This window comes from Protobothrops mucrosquamatus, unplaced genomic scaffold, assembly GCF_001527695.2.
Source record: "Protobothrops mucrosquamatus isolate PMUCROS unplaced genomic scaffold, P.Mucros_1.0 scaffold7, whole genome shotgun sequence".
NCBI classification, from domain to species: domain Eukaryota; kingdom Metazoa; phylum Chordata; class Lepidosauria; order Squamata; family Viperidae; genus Protobothrops; species Protobothrops mucrosquamatus.
The window spans coordinates 1555763-1580903 of record NW_015386394.1 but is presented as its reverse complement, the minus strand read 5'-3'; the positions used below and the strand labels follow the sequence as shown (position 1 = coordinate 1580903).

General features: G+C 40.8%; 2 protein-coding genes across 2 annotated transcripts; both read right to left on the bottom strand.

The window, feature by feature from the left end:
* Nucleotides 1–1540: 1540 nt before the first annotated feature.
* Nucleotides 1541–5918, bottom strand: LOC107282368 (vomeronasal type-2 receptor 26-like). The gene is made up of 4 exons (XM_029283004.1): nucleotides 5118–5918; nucleotides 4597–4824; nucleotides 3835–3961; nucleotides 1541–2442 (listed from the first exon to the last, which is right to left on the bottom strand). Exons 1-4 carry the CDS (start codon nucleotides 5916–5918, stop codon nucleotides 1541–1543), a joined length of 2058 nt encoding a protein of 685 aa, XP_029138837.1.
* A 5486-nt stretch (nucleotides 5919–11404) lies between these two features.
* On the bottom strand, nucleotides 11405–17716 carry LOC107282367 (vomeronasal type-2 receptor 26-like). The gene is made up of 6 exons (XM_015810137.1): nucleotides 17520–17716; nucleotides 16284–16674; nucleotides 15188–16045; nucleotides 14667–14894; nucleotides 13902–14028; nucleotides 11405–12306 (listed from the first exon to the last, which is right to left on the bottom strand). Exons 1-6 carry the CDS (start codon nucleotides 17714–17716, stop codon nucleotides 11405–11407), a joined length of 2703 nt encoding a protein of 900 aa, XP_015665623.1.
* Between the last annotated feature and the right edge of the window lie 7425 nt (nucleotides 17717–25141).

Sequence of the window (25141 nt, the reverse complement as noted above, 5' to 3'; positions counted from 1 at the left end):
TACCTGTTTATTGTATTTGTGTCATATTTTTGTTATATTCTTTCAAAATTGTGTAATAATAAAATGTGAGGGCATCAGCTTCTGCGCAATAATTCTGGTGCCTTTCATTTAAAAAAAATAAATTATATTTTATTCAAACATGCTGAAAACTCATTTTTCCATGAGATTTTTAGACATGAACTTTCCTTCTCCTTTTTAAGGCACTATTCATTAAAACAAATACGGTATATATTTGCCACACGTCACTGCACAGTCAGCCACAAATCTTTGGTAGGAAATTGTAAAATGGTTTAGAATAACTCTTCTAAATGTGGAATTATATTTGGCCAGATCTTTTAAAAAATCACCTTGCAACAAATATCAAGGCTAGAGGATGCTGAAAGGTCTTTAGCATATTGTTGCTATGAACTTTAGGCCATTTTCCAGGAAAATCTGCAGTATTATTAGGCATTAAGCCACTTCGCACTGTTTTTCTTGCTGAGAACTCCCTTGCTTTTGAGTCTTTGGGCATCAGCTCAGTATTATGAACAGAGAAAGGTTCAATGTCTCATCTAAAAAGCATCCTCTCCTCTTATGCATCTTAAAATCAAAAGACTGGTATGACAGGTGCTAATAGAAAGAAGGATCAAAGGAAAATGTTGATTCTCTCAAGTTGTGCTTCTTTGCTTTGTCTCTCTTCAATATTAGGTTTCTTTTATATCACTAACTCAGCCAGCTGCATGAGGATGATGCAGGAGACTGCACTCTCAGTTGTCCCACTGGTTGGCTATACTGGCAGATTATAGGCAAAAGTGATGAATTGTCATGTGCCATAGGCACATAGAGTTAGAGTGTAAAAGTTTGTGCAACAGTGAGGTTGGTACCCTCTATCACCTACAAACCCATATATGCTCTTCAGTGTAGCTGGTGATAACATTTCAACATGCTCCCTTAATCATTTATAAATTCAGACCATATGCACTTTACTTGCTCTGTATTTGCTCTGATATGCAGTCGAAGCCCACTCTTCTCAGCCTCAGACAATCCTGGCTGAAAAACAGGTGGATATTTATGATGGACATTTCCATTCTGCTGGATTGCAAAACCAATTCTAGGTCTTCCCTTCCTGCAATAGTCAGTAGACACTGAGACTGGGATCTACTCTTGGCAGAGATTTGGATGCACTGAAGCACCACAGGAGAAATTGGAGCCAAATAAGAGAATAAGAATGCCCAGTCATAAGGAAAATAGAATGGTCTCCATAGCAGTCCTATTGCAGAAGCACCTCTCAGTCTCCTTGTCAGTCATTCAATTCTTACCCTGAAGAAAATTTCCATAGACAGACTCAAGAGTAATTTTTAAAATTACATACAATTTCATGAAATATATCTTACATATGTAGATAGATAGCATGTATCTATCTCATACAGGTTGTAATAATCCTGTCACCACCCACAAATTAAAAATTAAATTGGAGAGAGGGCCAAAGTGCTCAAACCCCTTCCCTCAATTCATGTTCTGCACTTCAACTGGTGGTCATTTTGGAAAAAAATATACTTCATCAGCCCTTCCGCTTTATTAATTGCTCCTTATTGTTCAGATTGGGTCTCAATAATATAATGTAACATTTGGAGCCAAAGATGGAGCTGAGTAAACCAGCACTGGAGGCCAAGATGGAGAAGATCTCCACAGCAACTGTGTATTTTCCTTTTGTGCTTAAATAGACTGGAACAAATGATACCCAAACACTACAGAACACCAACATGCTGAAGGTAATGAATTTGGCCTCATTAAAACTGTCAGGTAGTTTCCTAGCTAAAAAGGCTACAACAAAGCTGATTGTAGCTAGAAAGCCCATGTAACCTAACACGCAGTAAAACATGGTGGCTGATCCTTCATTACATTCAAGTATTATTTCTCCAAAAATCGAATGCATGTCTAGATTTGGGAAGGGAGGGGAGATTCCCAACCATAAGACACAAAGGCCTATTTGGAAAAGAGAACAATAAAACACAATGGAAATCACCAGTCTCTTCCCCATCCATTTCCTCATTCTAGATCCTGGTTTGGTGGCCATGAAAGCAAGAATCACAGTGATGGTTTTGGCCAAGATGCAAGAAACAGTTATGGTGAAAATAGATCCAAAAGCCACTTGTCGAAGGAGACAGGTCACTTTTCTGGGTGGGCTGAGGAAAAGGAAGGAGCAAAGAAAGCAGAGTAGAAGGGAGAAGAGGAGAGCATAGGTGAGATCCCGGTTGTTGGCACGGACAATTGGTGTTTCCTGATGCTTAATGAAGATGATCAGGACCTGGACTGTGAGCAGAGAAAATAAAACAGCAAAAAAAGCTAAGCTTATCCCCAGAGGTTCTTTCAACGAGAGATAGTTGATTGTCTTCGGAATACAATGAGATTTCTTCTTGTTTGGATAGTGATCTTCTGGACACATGGTACATATATCCATGTCTAGAAAGAAGAGGTGCAAAGCAAAGTAGACTAAGCTGATTTACAATGAATCATCTATACACCCAGATTTTCCAGCAGAAAACTAGCCTACTAGGGCACAACACCATCCAGCACCTCCTTCTGCTCATTGAGAAAGGACCCCCCCCCCCATCACACACACACAAATATGCTTTCTTGCTGCATATCAAAAGCAATGTCTCCTAATAAAAGTAAAACTGGACTTCATTTCAAGGGGCATTTTGTTTCAAACTATCTACTCCATTCTATGATGGGAATTCACTTCCTTCTTAGTCACTGGTTGCAATGCTGTATGGCTATTTTATATTTGGCTGAAAAACTACAGTATATGGTCACTTCTGAAATGATCACTGCTAGTGTAGTTGTGGTGGGTTTTCCTTTTTTGTTTTTAATTCATTTGGGAAACCAGCTGAATTCCACCTTTTTCCTGTTTCTGTACCATTTAATTATCTACCTATGCTGTGCTTGGTTTGCTCCAGTTAAGGTAAGATAGAAAAGGAGACTGAGGCCAAATAAAGTTTTGCTCAGCTCAGCTTCTGAAAAGCTTTTAATTTTATGAAACAGGTGTGTAATGACAGACATTTTTAACTTGATGAAAGATAAAATCGTAGTTCCCCTTCCTTCCTTCCTTCCTTCCTTCCTTCCTTCCTTCCTTCCTTCCTTCCTTCCTTCCTTCCTTCCTTCCTTCCTCTCTCCCTCCCTCCTTTCCACCAGAAGATGCAACAAGAAAGTGTCAAGTGCAAAAAGAATCAGTGTGTGACATATGGGTACCATACATTTAACAAGTGTTGCCAGTCAGAAGGTGCCCTTAGTAAGTCTAAATTATTTTAAACTGAAAATAACAGTTTCTGTGGGTATTCAGTATTATTTTACCAGCTGTTGTATGTGCTGACCCATGGTGGTGCAGTGTTTAAAATGCACTATTGCAGGCTGACTTTATAAACTGCTTAGAGAAGGCTGTGAAGCACTGTCTAAGAGTTATTGCTATTGCTGTTGGTATTGCTTACTATTCTTTCCATGAACCAAAGGACTTCCTTATCAATTGAGATGAACTGATTGTGGGCACTGAATTCAAGTGAGCTGTGGAAAAATGGTCTTGGTCCAGTAAATATTACATTAATGGAGGTTAGCTTATGGAAAGAGTCTAACCATGGAGACCACAATTCTTCAAAGAACAACTATAGGAAGGAAAGTGATCAATACTTTCTTTCTTGGCAGGCCAGGAGGGGTTCAGAATTAGGGAAATGCACCAATTGGAATAAACATTCTCTGGACGGTACACAACTTGTTATCCTGGCCAAGCACTGGCTTGTGCATGAGAGGCTAGCAGCTTAAGGATGCATTGCAGCCAAGCCCTTCTGTGCTGTCTCTTACCCTTCTCGGTGGAAACTTTGCCCGGAGGACATGGAGAACAATCATAGCAGCAGAATTTTGCCCCTTCCTTCTTCTTTTTGCTGGAGCCAGGAAGGCAGTTTGGGTTACACACAGAAACAGGTGGTACCTGTCCATTTGAAGAAAATATGGACGTAAATCATAACTAAATAACACAAATAATCTCGCATTTCTCACAATAAATGCATGGTTCTACTGTCCTCACCGTCAGATTTTACAAACTATTAATATCCTTAGACCATCAATACTTCTGAGAAATATGAAGAAATTTATGGAATAATTCTTTTGTTTCAAGACCTCAAAATTTGAACATTACATTTATTAAAATGTTTTTCCTTCAGTGCTGTCATTGTTTCTGAATTATTCCAGATTGAGATCTTTTATTGGAGAAGAATGCCAGGATACAATTAGCAGCAGAATAGATAATCCTCAACATCACTGTTGAAGTTACAACGGACCAGAAAAAAGTGCCTCACAGCATATCAACATCTTACTAATGTTGCAACGTCTCCATAACCACAGGATCAAAATTCAGGAATTAAGCAACTGCCCCATTTTGGGGCAGTTGCTACATAAAGGACATTACTCTCATGTTATACGTTGTCTTGGATATTCACTTCTGCACTCACTTATTTACCACATATTACCCTTGTTCTTTAATGAAATTCTTTGCAAAGAGCAATAACTGGCACTTTGTTTCATCTCTCAGATTTGTGTCCAGTTTCCATCCATCCTGTGTCCCACCTGGAGAAAGCTATGGTGCCACATCATTTTGTTCCCGTCAATGGTAACTCTCTTGCCTGGGGCAGCCATCACGTCAACTCTTCCAATCTTCACTCTCATAAAGGAATTATTTGGAAAAATGACTAAGTTGCTGATATCAAATCCGGCATTTAACTCTTTGTGCTTTCCCAAAAACACTGTTTCTCCAGCACTGTTGTTAAATGTCACCCACTGAAGAAAGGGATGCAGCTGCATTGGAAAAGTCATAGAAACAAAGAAATAATTCAGTTCGTTTTTACACCCAAAGGTTGAAGTGTATTTTCCCCAATTTCAGGGATCATCAAGTTTCTCCACCACAGCCCATAGTCCTTAACAGAGGATGGCACATTCAGTGTGGCAACATCAGTAACAGTTGTGATACTTGTGCTGTGGCGAAGGGACATGAAACTGTAAGCAAATTTGCTTGGTGGAAGGAAAATGGTGCACATCGCTCTCTGGAGCTTTATTTTGCAACTATGGTTTTCTCTAAGAAAAGGACTCACCTGCCAAGCACGCAGATCCTGAAACTTCAGTTTCTCCCTTTCCGTTATTGCTCTGTGTTTGGACTTGGATTGATACAAGGCATGTAAAGCATGTGCCACAATATAGACAGCGTTGAAGACGCTGTAGCTGTGGCCAGTCATGCTCATTTCAAAGGCCAGGGAAGGAAGGTTCTCCAGTTTCTCTTGTCCACTGCAGGCTTCACTGTTATGTTTCCCCATCTTGGAATCTGGAAATAAACATCTGAATGTTTGTGTCCAGAAGTGCTCCAGAAAACTGTCTTCATTTGTCTGAAAAATATCTCTCTGTTGGAGAAAGGATTTGAACCCTTGAACCTCACCCGAAGGAACTGTGAAACTTATGGAACCATGAAAAACACGAGTATCCTCCCTCATTTGATAGGACGTGGACGCAAAATCCAGCTGAGCGGTCATGATCCACACCTTGCCCATAGATGAACGAGTCATATTTTCCATTTCACCTAATCCAATTAATGTTTGTAAAGAAAACATGGAGAATATTTCTCCATAGACAACAACAGTGTTGGCTTTGCTTTTGATTATAAGTTGGTGGATGTGAATCCACTTTGGCATCATGTTGATATATTCCTCTATATATGTGGCTTTGGGGATTCTCTCTGAGAAAGCATAGCAGATGCCTTTTTGGGAAAAGAGAAGCTGGAGTTTCTGCAGAAGTATCTCTCCACTTTCATTATCCACAGCAAGGAATCCAACCCACTTCCATCCAAAATGTAGAAGTAATTCAACAATGCCAGTATGCTGGTGAGCTTCATTTGAAACCATTCGGTAGAAAAAAGGTGCCTGAATTTGATCATTTGGTGCAAAGGAACCATAACTGAGCTAAAAGGCAAAGAATATTGATTTCTGGCAAGTGTGAGAGATGAAATTTGGATTTTTATTTAGCACATTGTTATATTGATGAAAAAACCTAATTTAGAGATAAGCAGAAATGTAATACATCAGGACTTCTCCCATGGCTGTTGCCAAAATTTTACAAGTTCCTCTCATGCTACAAAATTCTTGATTAAAAGAAGGAGAAAGATAATTGAGCTATGAAGTTACCAAGCTAATTTCATACTTGGGGCATGTTGTAGCTCATCAAGATTGATGACATGTGCAGGGATGTATCAAAATCCAGTGCTCCGATGACTGCCATTTGATTTTTCTGCCTGTTGCATCTGTAATTGGGTATAAATCTATCCCGAATAGAAAGAAGACCAAGAGTACCCTGGAGGGTCATCCTTTCATTGAAGTAACTGTCATAGATTTGGAATCCCAAGGTGACATTTGGCAAAATATTGGGGTTCCCATTGATCTCCTTGACAGCAAATACCAAGGCAAGAATTTGCTGATAATTCTTTGGTACAACGCTGAAATGAGAATAGCGCATCCAAGCCGTTATCGTTTCTTTATTTAAACTGGGGATATCTGACTCTGTAACTTTCACTTTCTTGAGTTTCACTTGTTCCCTGTCATAGCAATGTTCAATATTAATATTTCAAATGCTATGATATTTTTATAATCTTCATGAAAATCTGTGTTTGTTTCCAGGGAGAAGACCAAAATAAAAAGCCAATCATATTATATTGCAAAATATCCCAAGTGAAGATATTTTAAGGTTAAGGAACGAACTGCCCCCAGAGATCAGGGTGATCCCTGATCTCCCTTCCTTCCGCCGCGCCCTCAAGACGTGGTTGTTCCAGCAAGTGGGACTGGCCTAGGGGATTTTATAGGGGTTTTAATTACTTTTAATTGGACATATTCAAATATCTCGTTTTAATTAAATTTTTAATTAGGCATAATATGTATATATGTTAGTATTTTATCTAATCTGTCAGCCGCCCTGAGTCCGAAAGGAGAAGGGCGGGATATAAATGCAATAAATAAATAAATAAATAAATAAATAAATAAATAAAATAAATAAGGTATTATAAAATCAACAAAGTAAAAACTTTGATGACAATTAAAACTCACAAAAACAAAGACAATAAAGCATCCTAACAAAAGAAAAAGAATCCTCTGCCATTAAATGCCAAAGAAATGATACTTAAAAAGAAGCATGAAAACAATGAGTGAACAAGACCGTAGACATGGTATCAGATGTTTGTTCTGATCCCCCAAAATATTAATATTTATTTGTATTTTAACTAAATATAAGCTATACATACAGTATCCCTTGACAACTTGCACATGTTCATTTAGTAATGAGCCCTGTTGCACTCTATGTGTATGTTCTCATTTGATGTTCACAAACAATTGAACAAACCCCTAACATTTTTTATTTACTTCTATGACCACTTCTTTCCAAGGTTGCTCAGGGCCAGTAGAAATTAATAATTATGATATAACATACAAAGAATTAAATCAATAGATTGCCTAGCAAATTGTGTCTAATATGAAAGGTTCTGAAGTAGCAATCAGTATAAAATTCTAATAATGAGAACAGTAATCAACAACCTGTCATCACAGAAATAATAGAAATTATAAATATTGTAAATTGAATATATTTCAATTTAACACACAAGCGAACACTTAAACATATTAACAATCTCTTCCTATATTTCAAAGTATACAAAGATGGGATTAGTCAATTATACCAAGCAATGTTTTAAAATATCTTACAGGAGATTAAGAATTTGAGAGATGGGTAGATGGTCTGTGAAGGCTTCATAATCCAGAGATGACAGAAGATGAGAGGTAAGCCCACCAATGATTAAGTCACCTGGCTGATCATACTGGTGAGGGATATGGAGCATTTCATTGATGCTGCAGAAATTGACCTGTACTTGGTGCCGCATATGAGGCAGCACTAAGAACATCAGCACTATAAACCTTGCCATTTAGAAGACAAGTAATCTCCTACACAAGAAACATGAACATAGACCTAGGTCTAGCAGCCTCTTATGATGGCACTTAATGGTTGTGGTGCCCTGGTTGAATTCTGACTTAAAGCTGAAGAGAAGAGCTGGGATCAGCCTCAATAGAATTTTGCTACCTTTTCTGCTGTTTGTGTTGTTGGAAGCAAAATGGAGGGTTAACAGTCAATGGAGGCCTTATTGAAAGATTACAGGGAAGATAATAATAGGGTTTTTTGACAGCAGATGTCTTGAAAAAAATAAGAAAATATGTTTACCACCTTTTTCCTCAAATGAGTTTCTTGGCTTTTTTGAGAAAGCAAAAAGAAATTGCAATGAGACAAACAAATGTTGAGTGTTGGACTAAAAAGCAAGAATAGGGCATCTGATAGCAAAACAATATCAGCCAAATGAAGTGATTCCAGATATGTTAGTCTGCAAATTCTGTCATTCCTTTCCAATAAAAATGGGGAGGATGCAGACTTAAAATGTCTCCCTGGTTCCTTTTCTTCACCCAACTTCCCAGCTGCTTTGCTGGGATACCCTCCTTTACTGAAGCCACCCCCCCTCCAATTATTTTGTCCTGAATCTTGGTATGCTTAATGTACCCTTACTAGGAACCTGGAATTAGTCCATGCTACTTGGCTCTCTGTACAGCTTTAAGATGCAAAATTCTAAGAATCATGATATATAGCTCCTTTGGCTGAGAGTCCAGCTTCATCCATCATTATCCACCTCTCCTAGTTGGCAGACAAACTCTGTGGTTCCTGCAGTTTCCTCCCCCCCCCCCCATGAGAGACTGCAGGAAGGAAGTGGAGAATGAGGAGTTTTCACATAAGAAGGCATTGCAGTCAGATCATGTGGGAAGAGAGATGTTCCAAAGAGCCCCTCTGACTTTAGCTGGGAAGTTATACTTTCCATCTTTATCTCTTCTTTCTCCAGACTACTATTAAAGATAGTGGTAGTGTTTTTATTTCTTTGTTTTGCTAGTTATGTGGGGTGGGACATTCTCCAATAAGGGCTATGTTTGATTTTTAGTAATATTTTCTGTTTGTGAACTTGAACCAATTCATCCTTTCCCCATGCCTGCACACCTGTTCTAGTTAGTAAGAAATGGAACCTGCAATTGCTGAAAAGGTACAGAAAAGCAGCCAGGGAAAATAGGGAACAATTGAAAAATAACAATGTGAGGACACAGTTAGGAAACTCTTGAGCAGTCATAAAGGGTCAAGGCAGGCTTGAAACAACCTCCATTGGCAAAAAGCCTGTTGGTAGCAAAGCTGGACAAAAAAAATATGTAATAACCTACCCTTATATTAAAACCCCTTATGGACAATGCAAAGCCACATGTGTTAAAAGAAGAGGATGAAAGCTGAGTTTTCTCTCCTAATAATTGCAAATAAAAATTTTGTAATCTTTACAAACACCACCGTGATATGCTTTGAGTACATTGTAGAATGGTTTACATTCTGAAGGTAATAATTTCATTCCAATCTGAGAAAATTTTATTAATTTCATATAAATAATATAGCCCTTCAAAATATACTGGACTGATACTGTTGACATTAACAGTGGCAAGAATAGTCTGTTTTCATTGGAAAAAAATGGATTTTGTTTTTTGAACAACCTCTGATTTTTTCATATTCGTGTTACAAATTGTGAGAATATACCTCGGTGTCAAGAAGAACTTCATACATTCAACATATATTTTAATTAAAATTAAAAACTATTCTTGAACTAATCTCTTTTACATGGAATCATGCAACATCGAAAATCTGGGTTTTTGAATTCAAACCTTAAATTTAATCTATAATTTAGACTATTGATTTTAGGGCATTGTTTATTATGTATACTTTTTTAATGACTTGAATTACATTAACTCAGATTTTTACCTTAAAGTTTAACAGGGACACAGGTTTTAATCTGAAAACCAATGTAAAATATATCATGTTCTATTATGCATTAAAACATATTAGTTTTATGATATTTCATACCTGTTGCTTATCCACATGTATTTCACTACTTATATCTGATTCTTTTATTTGTTTCATCTATTTCTTATATTCTTTAAAAAAATGTAACAACACAATGGGGGAGAGGGGAGCTTCTTTGCAATACTCTGGGTGATGTTCATCTTTTTTAAAAAAGTAAAAATTATATTTTATTCAAGCATGCTAAAAAGTCATTTTTGTATGAGATTTCTCAAGATGTACACATCAACTTTCCTTTCCCCCCTTTTTATAACACCATTTATTAATATAAATAAAGTTTTGGTTTGTTACAACCATAAATCTCTGGCAAGAAGTTACAATGGCTGTTAAAAATGTGGAATCCTAAAATGGTGATAGGCCAGTTTGTAAGTTTTCCAACAACAAATATCAAGGACAGAATATCTTGAAAGCTCTTAAGCATAATATTGTTGGGAAATTCAGGCCATTTCCCAGGAATGTCTGCAGTATTCACCATTAACCACATTTTGCACAGTACTCTTCTTGCTAAGAACTCCTTTGCTTTTGACTCCTTTGTGCATCAGCTCAATATTATGAACAGAGAAACATCTAGTGTCTCATCTAAAAAGCATCCTGTGGTGGGGACAATGGAAATCTCAGGCCAGCAGGGATATGCCATTGTCTATAATGTCATGAATTTATGCTATGTGTACTACAGTAGTGTTGGAAATGTTTCATTTATTGCTATGCCACATCCATCTCAGATTCTGCTGTGCAATGGGATTCAAAAGACCTGGATAGCATTGATATGATAGTCCCTCCATGTTCCTCTTGATGGAAACTGATGCATTGCAAAGAACATTTAGGGTGGTGCTACAGTTCTCACTGCCACTGAAAGATTGTCTCTTCCATGTTAGACTCCTTTTATGTCACTAGCGAAGAATGATGAGGATGATGAAGTATGAGGATGATGGAGGAAACTGCACTCTTAGCTGTCCCATTGGCAAACTATATTGGCAGAATATAGGCAGATGCCATTGGTGCATAGAGTCAAAGTGTACTAAGGGTACACAGAGTGAGATTAGTATGCTGCGTTACCTATAAATCCATAAAGGTTCTCCAGCTATATCCTTCACATACAGGTTAGGATTTTCATGGGAAAAAGTATTTATTGTTGGAAATTAAAACTAATGCAGTATATGCTCCCTTCTCAATGACATACAATGACATCTGAATTTCTGAAATGAATTTAACCCAGAATCTTGGCAGAAGAAATCAGCACAATCTCCACCAGGATTCAATGAGAGTACTAAATTTCAGTAATTTATGGAGCCTATGGTATAGTATCTGTGAAAAAGCCTGCTTTCGATGCTGGACAGTTTGGCCAAAATGCTCAAAACTCATCCCAATTCAGGTTCTGCACTTCAGTTGGAGGTCATGTTGAGAACAAAGATAAAACACTTCATCAGCACTTCAGCTTTATTAGTTGCTCCTTATTGTTCAGATTGGGTCTCAATAATATAATGTAACATTTGGAGCCAAAGATGGAGCTGAGTAAACCAGCACTGGAGGCCAAGATGGAGAAGATCTCCACAGCAACTGTGTATTTTCCTTTTGTGCTTAAATAGACTGGAACAAATGATACCCAAACACTACAGAACACCAACATGCTGAAGGTGATGAATTTGGCCTCATTAAAACTGTCAGGTAGTTTCCTAGCTAAAAAGGCTACAACAAAGCTGATTGTAGCTAGAAAGCCCATGTAACCTAACACGCAGTAAAACATGGTGGCTGATCCTTCATTACATTCAAGTATTATTTCTCCAAAAATCGAATGCATGTCTAGATTTGGGAAGGGAGGGGAGATTCCCAACCATAAGACACAAAGGCCTATTTGGAAAAGAGAACAATAAAACACAATGGAAATCGCCAGTCTCTTCCCCATCCATTTCCTCATTCTAGATCCTGGTTTGGTGGCCATGAAGGCAAGAATCACAGTGATGGTTTTGGCCAAGATGCAAGAAACAGTTATGGTAAAAATAGATCCAAAAGCCACTTGTCGAAGGAGACAGGTCACTTTTCTGGGTAGGCTGAGGAAAAGGAAGGAGCAGAGAAAGCAGAGTAGAAGGGAGAAGAGGAGAGCATAGGTGAGATCCCGGTTGTTGGCACGGACAATTGGTGTGTCCTGATGCTTAATGAAGATGATCAGGACCTGGACTGTGAGCAGAGAGAATAAAACAGCAAAAAAAGCTAAGCTTATCCCCAGAGGTTCTTTCAACGAGAGATAGTTGATTGTCTTTGGAATACAATGAGATTTATTCTTGTTTGGATAGTGATCTTCTGGACACATGGTACATATATCCATGTCTAGAAAGAAGAGGTGCAAAGCAAAGTAGACTAAGCTGATTTACAATGTATCTATGGAAAATTCTGGAATCATCTATACACCCAGATTTTCCAGCAGAAAATTTGCCTACTAGGGTACAACACCATCCAGCACCTCCTTCTGCTCATTGAGAAAGGACCCCCCCCCATCACACACACACAAATATGCTTTCTTGCTGCATATCAAAAACAATGTCTCCTAATAAAAGTAAAACTGGACTTCATTTCAAGGGACATTTTGTTTCAAAATATCTACTCTGTTCTATGATGGGAATTCACTTCCTTCTTAGTCACTGGTTGCAATGCTGTATGGCTATTTTATATTTGGCTGAAAAACTACAGTATATGGTCACTTCTGAAATGATCACTGCTAGTGTAGTTGTGGTGGGTTTTCCTTTTTTGTTTTTAATTCAGTTTTGTAGTTGTGGTGGGTTTTCCTTTTTTGTTTTTAATTCAGCCATCCAGCTGAATTCCACCTTTTTCCTGTTTCTGTACCATTTAATTATCTGCCTATGCTGTGCTTGGTTTGCAACAGTTGAGGTAAGATAGAAAAGGAGACTGAGGCCAAATAAAGTTTTGCTCAGCTCAACTTCTGAAAAGCTTTTAGTTTTTTGAAAGAGGTGTGTAATGACAGACATTTTTAACTTGATGAAAGATAAAATCGTAGTTCCCCTTCCTTCCTTCCTTCCTTCCTTCCTTCCTTCCTTCCTTCCTTCCTTCCTTCCTTCCTTCCTTCCTTCCTTCCTTCCTTCTTTCCTTCCTTCTATTCTTCCTTCCTTCCTTCCTTCCTCTCCCCCTCCCTCCTTTCCACCAGAAGATGCAACAAGAAAGTGTCAAGTGCAAAAAGAATCAGTGTGTGACATATGGGTACCATACATTTAACAAGTGTTGCCAGTCAGAAGGTGCCCTTAGTAAGTCTAAATTATTTTAAACTGAAAATAACATTTTCTGTGGGTATTCAGTATTATTTTAGCAGCTGTTGTATGTGCTTACCCATGGTGGTGCAGTGTTTAAAATGCACTATTGCGGGCTAATTCTACCGGCTGCCAGCAATTTGATTCTCACCGGCTCAAGGTTGACTCACAGCCTTCCATCCTTCCTGGGTCAGTAAAATGAGTACTGGGGGCAACATGCTGACTTTGTAAACTGCTTAGAGAAGGCTGTGAAGCACTGTCTAAGAGTTATTGCTATTGCTGTTGGTATTGCTTACTATTCTTTCCATGAACCAAAGGACTTCCTTATCAATTGAGATGAACTGATTGTGGGCACTGAATTCAAGTGAGCTGTGGAAAAATGGTCTTGGTCCAGTAAATATTACATTAATGGAGGTTAGCTTATGGAAAGAGTCTAACCATGGAGACCACAATTCTTCAAAGAACAACTATAGGAAGGAAAGTGATCAATACTTCCTTTCTTGGCAGGCCAGGAGGGGTTCAGAATTAGGGAAATGCACCAATTGGAATAAACATTCTCTGGACGGTACACAACTTGCTATCCTGGGAAAGCACTGACTTGTGCATGAGAGGCTAGCAGCTTAAGGATGCATTGCAGCCAAGCCCTTCTGTGCTGTCTCTTACCCTTCTCGGTGGAAACTTTGCCCGGAGGACATGGAGAACAATCATAGCAGCAGAATTTTGCCCCTTCCTTCTTCTTTTTGCTGGAACCAGGAAGGCAGTTTGGGTTACACACAGAAACAGGTGGTACCTGTCCATTTGAAGAAAATATGGACGTAAATCATAACTAAATAACACAAATAATCTCGCATTTCTCACAATAAATGCATGGTTCTACTGTCCTCACCATCAGATTTTACAAACTATTAATATCCTTAGACCATCAATACTTCTGAGAAATATGAAGAAATTTATGGAATAATTCTTTTGTTTCAAGACCTCAAAATTTGAACATTACATTTATTAAAATGTTTTTCCTTCAGTGCTGTCATTGTTTCTGAATTATTTCAGACTGAGATCTTTTATTGGGGAAAAATGCCAGAATACAATTAGCAGCAGAATAGATAATCCTCAACATCACTGTTAAAGTTACAATGGACCAGAAAAAAGTGCCTCACAGCATATCAACATCTTACTAATGTTGCAACGTCTCCATAACCACAGGATCAAAATTCAGGAATTAAGCAACTGCCCCATTTTGGGAACTGGTTTGCTACATAAAGAACATTACTCTCATGTTATACGTTGTCTTGGATATTCACTTCTGCACTCACTTATTTACCACATGCTACCCTTATTCTTTAATGAAATTCTTTGCAAAGAGCAATAACTGGCACTTTGTTTCATCTCTCAGATTTGTGTCCAGTTTCCATCCATCCTGTGTCCCACCTGGAGAAAGCTATGGTGCCACATCACTTTGTTCCCGTCAATGGTAACTCTCTTGCCTGGGGCAGCCATCACGTCAACTTTTCCAATCTTCACTCTCATAAAGGAATTATTTGGAAAAATGACTAAGTTGCTGATATCAAATCCAGCATTTAACTCTTTGTGCTTTCCCAAAAACACTGTTTCTCCAGCACTGTTGTTAAATGTCACCCACTGAAGAAAGGGATGCAGCTGCATTGGAAAAGTCATAGAAACAAAGAAATAATTCAGTTCGTTTTTACACCCAAAGGTTGAAGTGTATTTTCCCCAATTTCAGGGATCATCAAGTTTCTCCACCACAGCCCATAGTCCTTAACAGAGGATGGCACATTCAGTGTGGCAACATCAGTAACAGTTGTGATACTTGTGCTGTGGCGAAGGGACATGAAACTGTAAGCAAATTTGCTTGGTGGAAGGAAAATGGTGCACATCGCTCTCTGGAGCTTTATTTTGCAACTATGGTTTTCTCTAAGAAAAGGGCTCACCTGCCAAGCATGCAGATCCTGAAACTTCAGTTTCTCCCTTTCCGTTATTGCTCTGTGTTTGGACTTGGACTGATACAAGGCATGTAAAGCATGTGCCACAACATAGACAGCGTTGAAGACGCTGTAGCTGTGGCCAGTCATGCTCATTTCAAAGGCCAGGGAAGGAAGGTTCTCCAGTTTCTCTTGTCCACTGCAGGCTTCACTGTTATGTTTCCCCATCTTGGAATCTGGAAATAAACATCTGAATGTTTGTGTCCAGAAGTGCTCCAGAAATCTGTCTTCATTTGTCTGAAAAATATCTCTCTGTTGGAGAAAGGATTTGAACCCTTGAACCTCACCCGAAGGAACTGTGAAACTTATGGAACCATGAAAAACACGAGTATCCTCCCTCATTTGATAGGACGTGGACGCAAAATCCAGCTGAGCGGTCATAATCCACACCTTGCCCATAGATGAATGAGTCATATTTTCCATTTCACCTAATCCAATTAATGTTTGTAAAGAAAACATGGAGAATATTTCTCCATAGACAACAACAGCGTTGGCTTTGCTTTTGACTATAACTTGATGGATGTGAATCCACTTCTGCTGCATATTGATATATTCCTCTATATATGTGGCTTTGGGGATTCTCTCTGAGAAAGCATAGCAGATGCCTTTTTGAGAAAAGAGAAGCTGAAGTTTCTGCAGAAATATCTCTCCACTTTCATTATCCACAGCAAGGAATCCAACCCACTTCCATCCAAAACGTAGAAGTAATTCAACAATGCCAGTATGCTGGTGAGCTTCATTTGAAACCATTCGGTAGAAAAAAGGTGCCTGAATTTGATCATTTGGTGCAAAGGAACCATAACTGAGCTAAAAGGCAAAGAATATTGATTTCTGGCAAGTGCGAGAGATGAAATTTGGATTTTTATTTAGTATATTGTTACATTAAAGAAGAAACCCAATTTAGAGATAAGCAGAAATGTAATACATCAGGACTTCCTCCATGACTGTTACCAAAATTTTACAAGTTCCTCTCATGCCACAAAATTCTTGATTAAAAGAAGGAGAAAGATAATTGAGCTATGAAGTTACCAAGCTAATTTCATACTTGGGGCATGTTGTAGCTCATCAAGATTGATGACATGTGCAGGGATGTATCAAAATCCAGTGCTCCGATGACTGCCATTTGATTTTTCTGCCTGTTGCATCTGTAATTGGGTATAAATCTATCCCGAATAGAAAGAAGACCAAGAGTACCCTGGAGGGTCATCTTTTCATTGAAGTAACTGTCATAGATTTGGAATCCCAAGGTGACATTTGGCAAAATATTGGGGTTCCCATTGATCTCCTTGACAGCAAATACTAAGGCCAGAATGTGCTGATAATTCTTTGGTACAACGCTGAAATGAGAATAGCGCATCCAAGCCGTTATTGTTTCTTTATTTAAACTGGGGATATCTGACTCTGTAACTTTCACTTTCTTGACTGTCACTTGTTCCCTGTCATAGCAATGTTCAATATTAATATTTCAAAAGCTATGATATTTTTATAACCTTCATGAAAATCTTTGTCTGTTTCCAGGGATAAGACCAAAATAAAAAGCCAATCAAATTATATTGCAAAATATCCCAAGTGAAGATATTTCATGGTATTATAAAATCAACAAAATGAAGACTTTGATGACAATTAAAACTCACAAAAACAAAGACAATAAAGCAACCTAACAAAAGAAAAAGAATCCTCTCCATTAATCACCAAAGAAACGATACTTAAAAAGAAGCATGAAAACAACGAGTGAACAAGGCCATAGACATGGTATCAGATGTTTGTTCTGATCCCCCAAAATATTAATATTTATTTGTATTTTAACTAAATATAAGCTATACATACAGTATCCCTTGACAACTTGCACATGTTCATTTAGTAATGAGCCCTGTTGCACTCTATGTGTATGTTCTCATTTGATGTTCACAAACAATTGAACAAACCCCTAACATTTTTTATTTACTTCTATGACCACTTCTTTCCAAGGTTGCTCAGGGCCAGTAGAAATTAATAATTATGATATAACATACAAAGAATTAAATCAATAGATTGCCTAGCAAATTGTGTCTAATATGAAAGGTTCTGAAGTAGCAATCAGCATAAAATTCTAATAATGAGAACAGTAATGAACAACCTGTCATCACAGAAATAATAGAAATTATAAATATTGTAAATTGAATATATTTCAATTTAACACACAAGCGAACACTTAAACATATTAACAATGTCTTCCTATATATCAAAGTATACAAAGATGGGATTAGTCAATTATACCAAGCAATGTTTTAAAATATCTTACAGGAGATTAAGAATTTGAGAGATGGGTAGATGGTCTGTGAAGGCTTCATAATCCAGAGAAGACAGAAGATGAGAGGTAAGCCCACCAATGATTAAGTCACCTGGCTGATCATACTGGTGAGGGATATGGAGCATTTCATTGATGCTGCAGAAATTGACCTGTACTTGGTGCCACATATGAGGCAGCACTAAGAACATCAGCACTATAAACCTTGCCATTTAGAAGACAAGTAATCTCCTACACAAGAAACATGAACATAGACCTAGGTCTAGCAGCCTCTTATGATGGCACTTAATGATTGTGGTGCCCTGGTTGAATTCTGACTTAAAGCTGAAGAGAAGAGCTGGGATCAGCCTCAATAGAATTTTGCTACCTTTTCTGCTGTTTGTGTTGTTGGAAGCAAAATGGAGGGTTAACAGTCAATGGAGGCCTTATTGAAAGATTACAGGGAAGATAATAATAGGGTTTTTTGACAGCAGATGTCTTGAAAAAAATAAGAAAATATGTTTACCACCTTTTTCCTCAAATGAGTTTCTTGGCTTTTTTGAGAAAGCAAGAAGAAATTGCAATGAGACAAAGAAATGTTGAGTGTTGGACTAAAAAGCAAGAATAGGGCATCTGATAGCAACACAATATCAGCCAAATGAAGTGATTCCAGATATGTTAGTCTGCAAATTCTGTCATTCCTTTCCAATAAAAATGGGGAGGATGCAGACTTAAAATGTCTCCCTGGTTCTGTTGTGTCCCGAGCCTGCAGAAGCAGGCTCGGGGCGCTGCAAGAGTCCCGGGCATTGCAAAAGCTGCCCGGGACCAGACTGTGCGGCGCCAGCCTTGCGCACATGCGCAAGGTGGGAAAAAGGGTGCCTGCTATTGGTTGTTGTTGCCCGGGGATCCGGGAGTATAAAAGGAGGCCTGCGTGCCTCTGCTCTTGTTGGTTGGTTGTTGTGACTGAGAGAAATAAAGATCTGTTCTGTAACATGAATTGCCTCCTTCGCCATTTATCCAAGGACTTAACACTGGCGACGAAGGTGGGATTCAGTCTAGTTAGCTAGAGAATCTTAAAGACTCACCCAAAAGAAGTCCCGAAGAGGGACGACGGCGTTGAAGTCAGCGTCTATCCTGCCAGTACAGCGTCACTGGAGGGTGAGTGTGGCTGAAGAAAACCCTGTCCCTTGATAATGACACAAATCGGTCGCTTATCTGAATTTGATGTCTCCCACCCGGAAAAATGGGAATCTTACGTTGCAAGGGTGGAGACTTACTTCCGAGTGAATCAGATAAGGGAAAATGGATTAAAGGCTGCCACAATGTTGTGCGTTTGTGGGCAAGACGCCTTTGAGATCGCCGAGAATCTGGTTGCCCCGGCCTCACTAGAAGCTGTTTCGTACTCTGATCTCAAGAAACTTTTGAAAGACCATTTCCAGCCAAAGCAATCTGTCATTGCGTGGAGGCACACGTTCAAACAGAGAGATCAGCAAGCTGGGGAATCAGCAAAAGACTTTATTGCAGCTTTGAGAAGAGCAGCTAAACCGTGCGAGTTCAAGGATTTAGAAGAAAGGCTGCACGACCGTTTTGTATGAGGACTGAGGAACAGAGACTTACAGCAGAAGCTGTTTGCTAAGGAAGATGTCTCTTTCCAAGATGCTCTGCGAGAGGTTATGGCAGAGGAAGCTGCAGGCAGAGCGGTAAAGAATCTGCGGCCCACTCGAAGTGCTCCAGAGACTACAACCGTCCACAAGGAGAACGTGCGGGAGGACTCGGAAGAGGATCCTGAAGATGAAGTGGACAAGCTTTATCAAGCATCCGGGAGGAGGCCGAAGGATCGTCCAGACAAGGGCCCAGCTGAGCTTTGCTGCTTCGGGTGCGGAGGTCGCCACAAGCGGGCAGAATGCCGGTTCCGTTCCGCCATCTGCAGAATGTGTGGCAAGAAAGGCCACATCGCAGCTGTCTGTCTTAGTCGGCAGAAGGTACAACCGAAGGAAGAATTGAATCTGAAAGGTACCAGGGTCCCCAGCCAAAACAGGGTGAGTTTCTGTGCAACACGCAGAAATATATTAAGGATAGGCACACACAAACCTCTCAAGAAGAAATTGTCCCTCAAAGTAAGGTTGCAAGGGGTTCCATTGTCTATGGAACTGGACACGGGGTCTGCCCTCTCCATAATTTCCCTCAACACATTCTGGAAAATCTGCAGCAGCAGTGGCCATCGAACTACGCTCAGGCCTTCCAATGTAATTCTTACTGACTTTCAAAATTCCAAGGTGTGCATTAAGGGGGAGGCCACTCTCAAGATACAGTATAAGGATTTTGAAGGTCCCTTAGATGTGTTAGTTGTTGGGGGTGAACGCACGAGTCTGATTGGACTCGATTGGTTTGGGGCCCTGGGAATCCAGGCCACAGGGCTTCACAATTTGCAAACGGAGACCCTAGCAGAAGTCTGCAAGGAGTTTGCAGATGTGTTTAGCTCTGAGCTCGGATCCTACAAGGGACCTCCAGTTTCACTAAAGCTAGATCCAGCTGTACAGCCCATAAGGGTTAAACCTAGGAGAGTACCATTTGCTCTTAAGAGTAAGATTGATGCTGAACTGGACAAGTTGCTCCAGCAAGGCATATTAGAGCATGTAGACTCTAGCCAGTGGGAAACCCCCATTGTCACGCCTTTAAAGGCAAATGGGGACATTCGTATATGTGCTGACTACAAGTGCACACTTAACAAGGCCCTACAGCAACATGCATATCCAGTACTGTAGTGAGCCACATTTTGGCTTCCCTTAAAGAGGGAAAATTTTTTGCAAAGCTAGACCTGGCTCAGGCGTATCAACAGTTGCCTGTTGATGATGCAGCAGCAGAGGCTCAGACTATTGTGACCCATAGAGGGGCTTTCAAGGTGAAGAGGTTGCAGTTTGGGGTGAATGTAGCCCCTGGCATTTTTCAGAGTGTCATGGAAAACACCCTGGGGGGTATTCCTGGTGTGTGTCCTTATTTTGATGACGTCCTCATCGCGGGGAATTCACCTCAAACCTTGGCAGAGAGGTTAAAGGCTGTTTTGTTTCGTTTCCGAAGAGCAGGCCTTAAGTTGAAAAAGGAAAAGTGTACGATTGGTGTCCATTCTACTGATTTCCTGGGGTTCAGGATAGATACTCAGGGCATCCACCCTTCTGATGCTAAGCTCAGAGCTATTCAGCAGGCCCCAAGCCCTAAGTCTAAGGGTGAATTACAAGCCTTTTTGGGCTTATTGAATTTTTATCATGCTTTTCTGCCTCATAAAGCTGCTATAGCTGAACCCCTACACAGACTTTTAGACAAACATGCCTGTTGGCAGTAGACCAAAGTCCATGAAGCCAGTTTCAATGAGGTTAAAGCCTTACTTACATCCAATGCAGTGTTAGCTCACTTTAATGAGAAGTTACTAGTGTGCCTTGCCTGTGATGCTTCTCCCTATGGTGTGGGAGCTGTGCTTAGCCATCTGATGGCTGATGGGACTCAGGTTCCTGTGGCATATTATTCCAGGACCTTGTCTGCTGCTGAGAGCAACTATGCTCAAATTGACAAGGAAGCTTTGGCTATTGTGACTGGAATTAAAAAGTTCCATGATTTTATTTATGGCCGCCATTTTACGGTCTTTACTGACCACAAGCCTTTGCTGGGGTTGTTTACCACGTCCAAACAGACCCCACACATCCTTTTCCCTCGCATGCTGCGATGGTCCATTTTTTTGTCAGCTTATGACTACACGCTAGTTCACAAACCTGGAAAGGAAATAGGTCATGCTGATGGCCTAAGTAGACTGCCCTTGCCAGCTGTGGAGCCTGATCCTGCTCCTGCCATTCATATCCTGTCCATTCAGGATTTGCCTGAGTCTCCCCTAAATGCTAGGGATGTGGCTGCTGAAACTGCCACTGATTACACACTTAAACGCGTGCTCACATGGGTGCTGTCAGGATGGCCTGACAGGTGCCCAGAGGAGGAGTTCCAACACTTCTGGGTCAAGAGACACGAGTTGTCCACTTTCAATGGCTGCCTCCTCTGGGGTTCTAGAGTTGTGATTCCGGCCTCATTGAGGTCTAGAATCTTAGTTTCTTTATATGAGGGTCACCCTGGGATTGTCAGGATGAAAGCGCTTGCGCGTAGCCATTTGTGGTGGCTTGGCATCAATAAGGCCATTGAGGCCCAGGTACATGGGTGTCACGAGTGTCAGCAGTCCAGGCCTGAAATGCCTCAGGCCCCTGTTCATAGGTGGGAGGAAACACACACCCCGTGGTCTAGAATACATGTAGATTACGCTGGGCCCTTTCAGGGGCAATTCTTCCTGGTTGTTGTGGATAGCCATTCCAAGTGGCTGGAAGTTGTTCCTGTGTCATCCACCACTACTGCCAAGACCATCCAGGTGTTGAGAAGTATTTTTGCTGCCCATGGTCTTCCAGATGTCTTGGTTTTGGATAATGGTCCCCAATTTACTTCTGCTGAGTTTCAGGCTTTTCAACATGATTTGCCATGCGACTTCAGCTCCCTTCCACCCTTCCACCAACGGTTTGGCTGAATGGATGGTCCGCATCGCCAAGGATGCTCTCAAGAAACTGACTTATGGCAACTGGCATCACAGGTTGGCTGACTTTCTTCTAGCCCATCGTACTACTCCTTGCACTGCCATGGGTAAGAGCCTGGCTGAACTCCGTTGGGGTCGCCGGCTTGTGACTAAACTGGACAGGCTGCATCCGGAGCGTGTAGCATCACAGGTGTCACATCCACGTGCACCACGGATCCTTCACGTGGGTGATCCGGTCTGGACCAGGAACTACGGGCCTGGACACCTCTGGGTCCCTTTGGTGGTCTGCAAGGTCTCGGGGCCTTTGTCCTATGAAGTGTCTTTGGACGACAGTCGCGTACTTCACTGCCATATTGATCAGCTGCGTGCGAGGCTGGATTCTTCTCCTCTCACTCCTCGGCCTGCTCTGGGGGGGGAGGAGGGGTGGGGAGTGCATTCTGGGGATCAGTATCAACAGCCGACACTGGCTGTTGAGGACACCATGGGTACTCAATCCCCAAGTTCAGCAAGTGCTCCAAATGGGGATTCATGTGGCAGGGGGCAAACATACACCCCCACACTCACTCCAGCCTGGGAGTCACACTGGAGGTATCCCCACTATCCACAACTCAACAACAATACTCCAGACAGGGAGACTGACCGGGAGCATCCTCATAACTCACAGCATACAAGAGAGCAGGTACAACAGCTTGGGGGCTTGCCACTTTCAACAATTGCTCCCAGAAGGAAGTCCACATGCATTAGGGCTAACAGGGAGATATCTCCTGACCCTATCACTACAGAAAGGAGCCAGGGGAATTACACCCCTTCAGGGAACAAGGAGCTGAGTTCAGAGGGCTCAGCCAGCCTACTAACAGGCAGGTCGACCAGGTATGGGGGACAGCAAAGTCCTGGCCTCCTGAGCCTGGTAGGTGAGCAGGGAGGTCAGGCAGTAGTCACAGGGCAGGCTGAGATAAGGGGGGAGCCGCATTTTAATCCACCTAGTGTGGAAAGCAATGGAGGGGACCATTCAACCTCCCCACGTCCGAGAAGGTCGCTACGGGTCAAGGGCCCACCCAAATACCTTGCAGATTACGTGAGGTGAGCAAGGGTTAGAGGGACCTGGACAAGAGGTCCAGGTTGGTTAGTCTCACATGGGGAAAGCTTGGGGTTCATTTATTCCCAAAACGGTAGCAGTACCCATGCTTTTCCATACTCTGTGCATTTGATGCAAAAGTCAGCAAACACATACTCTACAAGAGGTGGCGTATATGTTGGACGCAGCATTGTCTTATCTAGGGGGGAGGGGTGTTGTGTCCTGAGCCTGCAGAAGCAGGCTCGGGATGCTGCAAGAGTCCCGGGCATTGCAAAAGCTGCCCGGGACCAGACTGAGTGGCGTCAGCCTTGCGTGCATGCGCAAGGTGGGAAAAAGGGTGCCTGCTATTGGTTGTTGTTGCCCGGGGATCCGGGAGTATAAAAGGAGGCCTGCGTGCCTCTGCTCTTGTTGGTTGGTTGTTGTGACTGAGAGAAATAAAGATCTGTTCTGTAACATGAATTGCCTCCTTCGCCATTTATCCAAGGACTTAACAGGTTCCTTTTCTTCACCCAACTTCCCAGCTGCTTTGCTGGGATACCCTCCTTTATTGAAGCCACCCCCCCTCCAATTATTTTTTCCTGAATCTTGGTATGCTTAATGTACCCTTACTAGGAACCTGGAATTAGTCCATACTACTTGGCTCTCTGTATAGCTTTAAGATGTAAAATTCTAAGAATCATGATATATAGCTCCCTTGGCTGAGAGTCCAACCTCATCCATCATTATCCACTTCCCCTAGTTGGCAGACAAACTCTGTGGTTCCTGCAGTTTCCTTTTTTTTCCCCCACCCAAAGAGACTGCAGGAAGGAAGTGGAGAATGAGGAGTTTTCACATAAGCAGGCTATCAATGCTAACTTCGGATGTTATTGCTAACAACATCCAAAGTCTGGGTTTTTGAATTCAAACCTTAAATTTAATCTATAATTTAGAGCAGTGATGGCGAACGTTTTAGAGACCGAGTGCCAAGACTGCAACCCAAAACCAAGTTATGTATCGTCGGGTGCCGGGTGGGCGTAGCCCATTGGGTGGGCTTGGCCCATTGGATGGCTGTGGCTGTGGTGGTAACGGCAGACTGGGTGGGACTAAAAAGATCAATCAATCAATTCCAACTTTGCAAGATCTTTTTTTTTTCCCGTGAGAAGTTGAAATTGATTGATTGATTGAACCTTTTTTTTTGCACACGGCGGCAGAGGCCTTAAGTGAAAAGGTTTTATAATACCCAGCTGAAGGCCTAGGACTGGGGCAATGGTGTGCGTGCCCACAGAGAGGGCTCTGCGTGCCACCTGTGGCACACGTGCCATAGGTTCACCATCATGGATTTAGACTATTCATTTTAGGGCATTGTTTATTATGTATAATTTTTTAACGGCTTGTATTATGTTAACTCAGTTTTTTACCTTAAAGTTTAACAGGGACACAGGTTTCATTTTGGAAACCAATGTAAAATGAATGATGCATTAAAACATATTAGTTTTATGACATTTCATACCTGTTACTTATCCACATGTATTTCACTACTTATATCTGATTCTTTTATTTGTTTCATCTATTTCTTATATTCTTTCAAAAAACTGTAACAATACAATGGGGGAGAGGGGAGCTTCTGTGCAATACTCTGGGTGATGTTCCTTTTTTTAAAAAAGTAAAAATTATATTTTATTGAACCATGCTAAAAATCATTTTTGTATGAGATTTCTCAAGATGTACGCATCAACTTTCCTTTCCCCCCTTTTTATAACACCATTTATTAATACAAATAAAATTTTGATTTGTTACAACTATAAATCTCTGGCAAGAAGTTGCAATGGCTGTTAAAAATGTGGAATCCTAAAATGGTGATAGGCCAGTTTGTAAGTTTTCCAACAACAAATATCAAGGACAGAATATCTTGAAAGCTCTTAAGCATAATATTGTTGGGAAATTCAGGCCATTTCCCAGGAATGTCTGCAGTATTCACCATTAACCACATTTTGCACAGTACTCTTCTTGCTAAGAACTCCT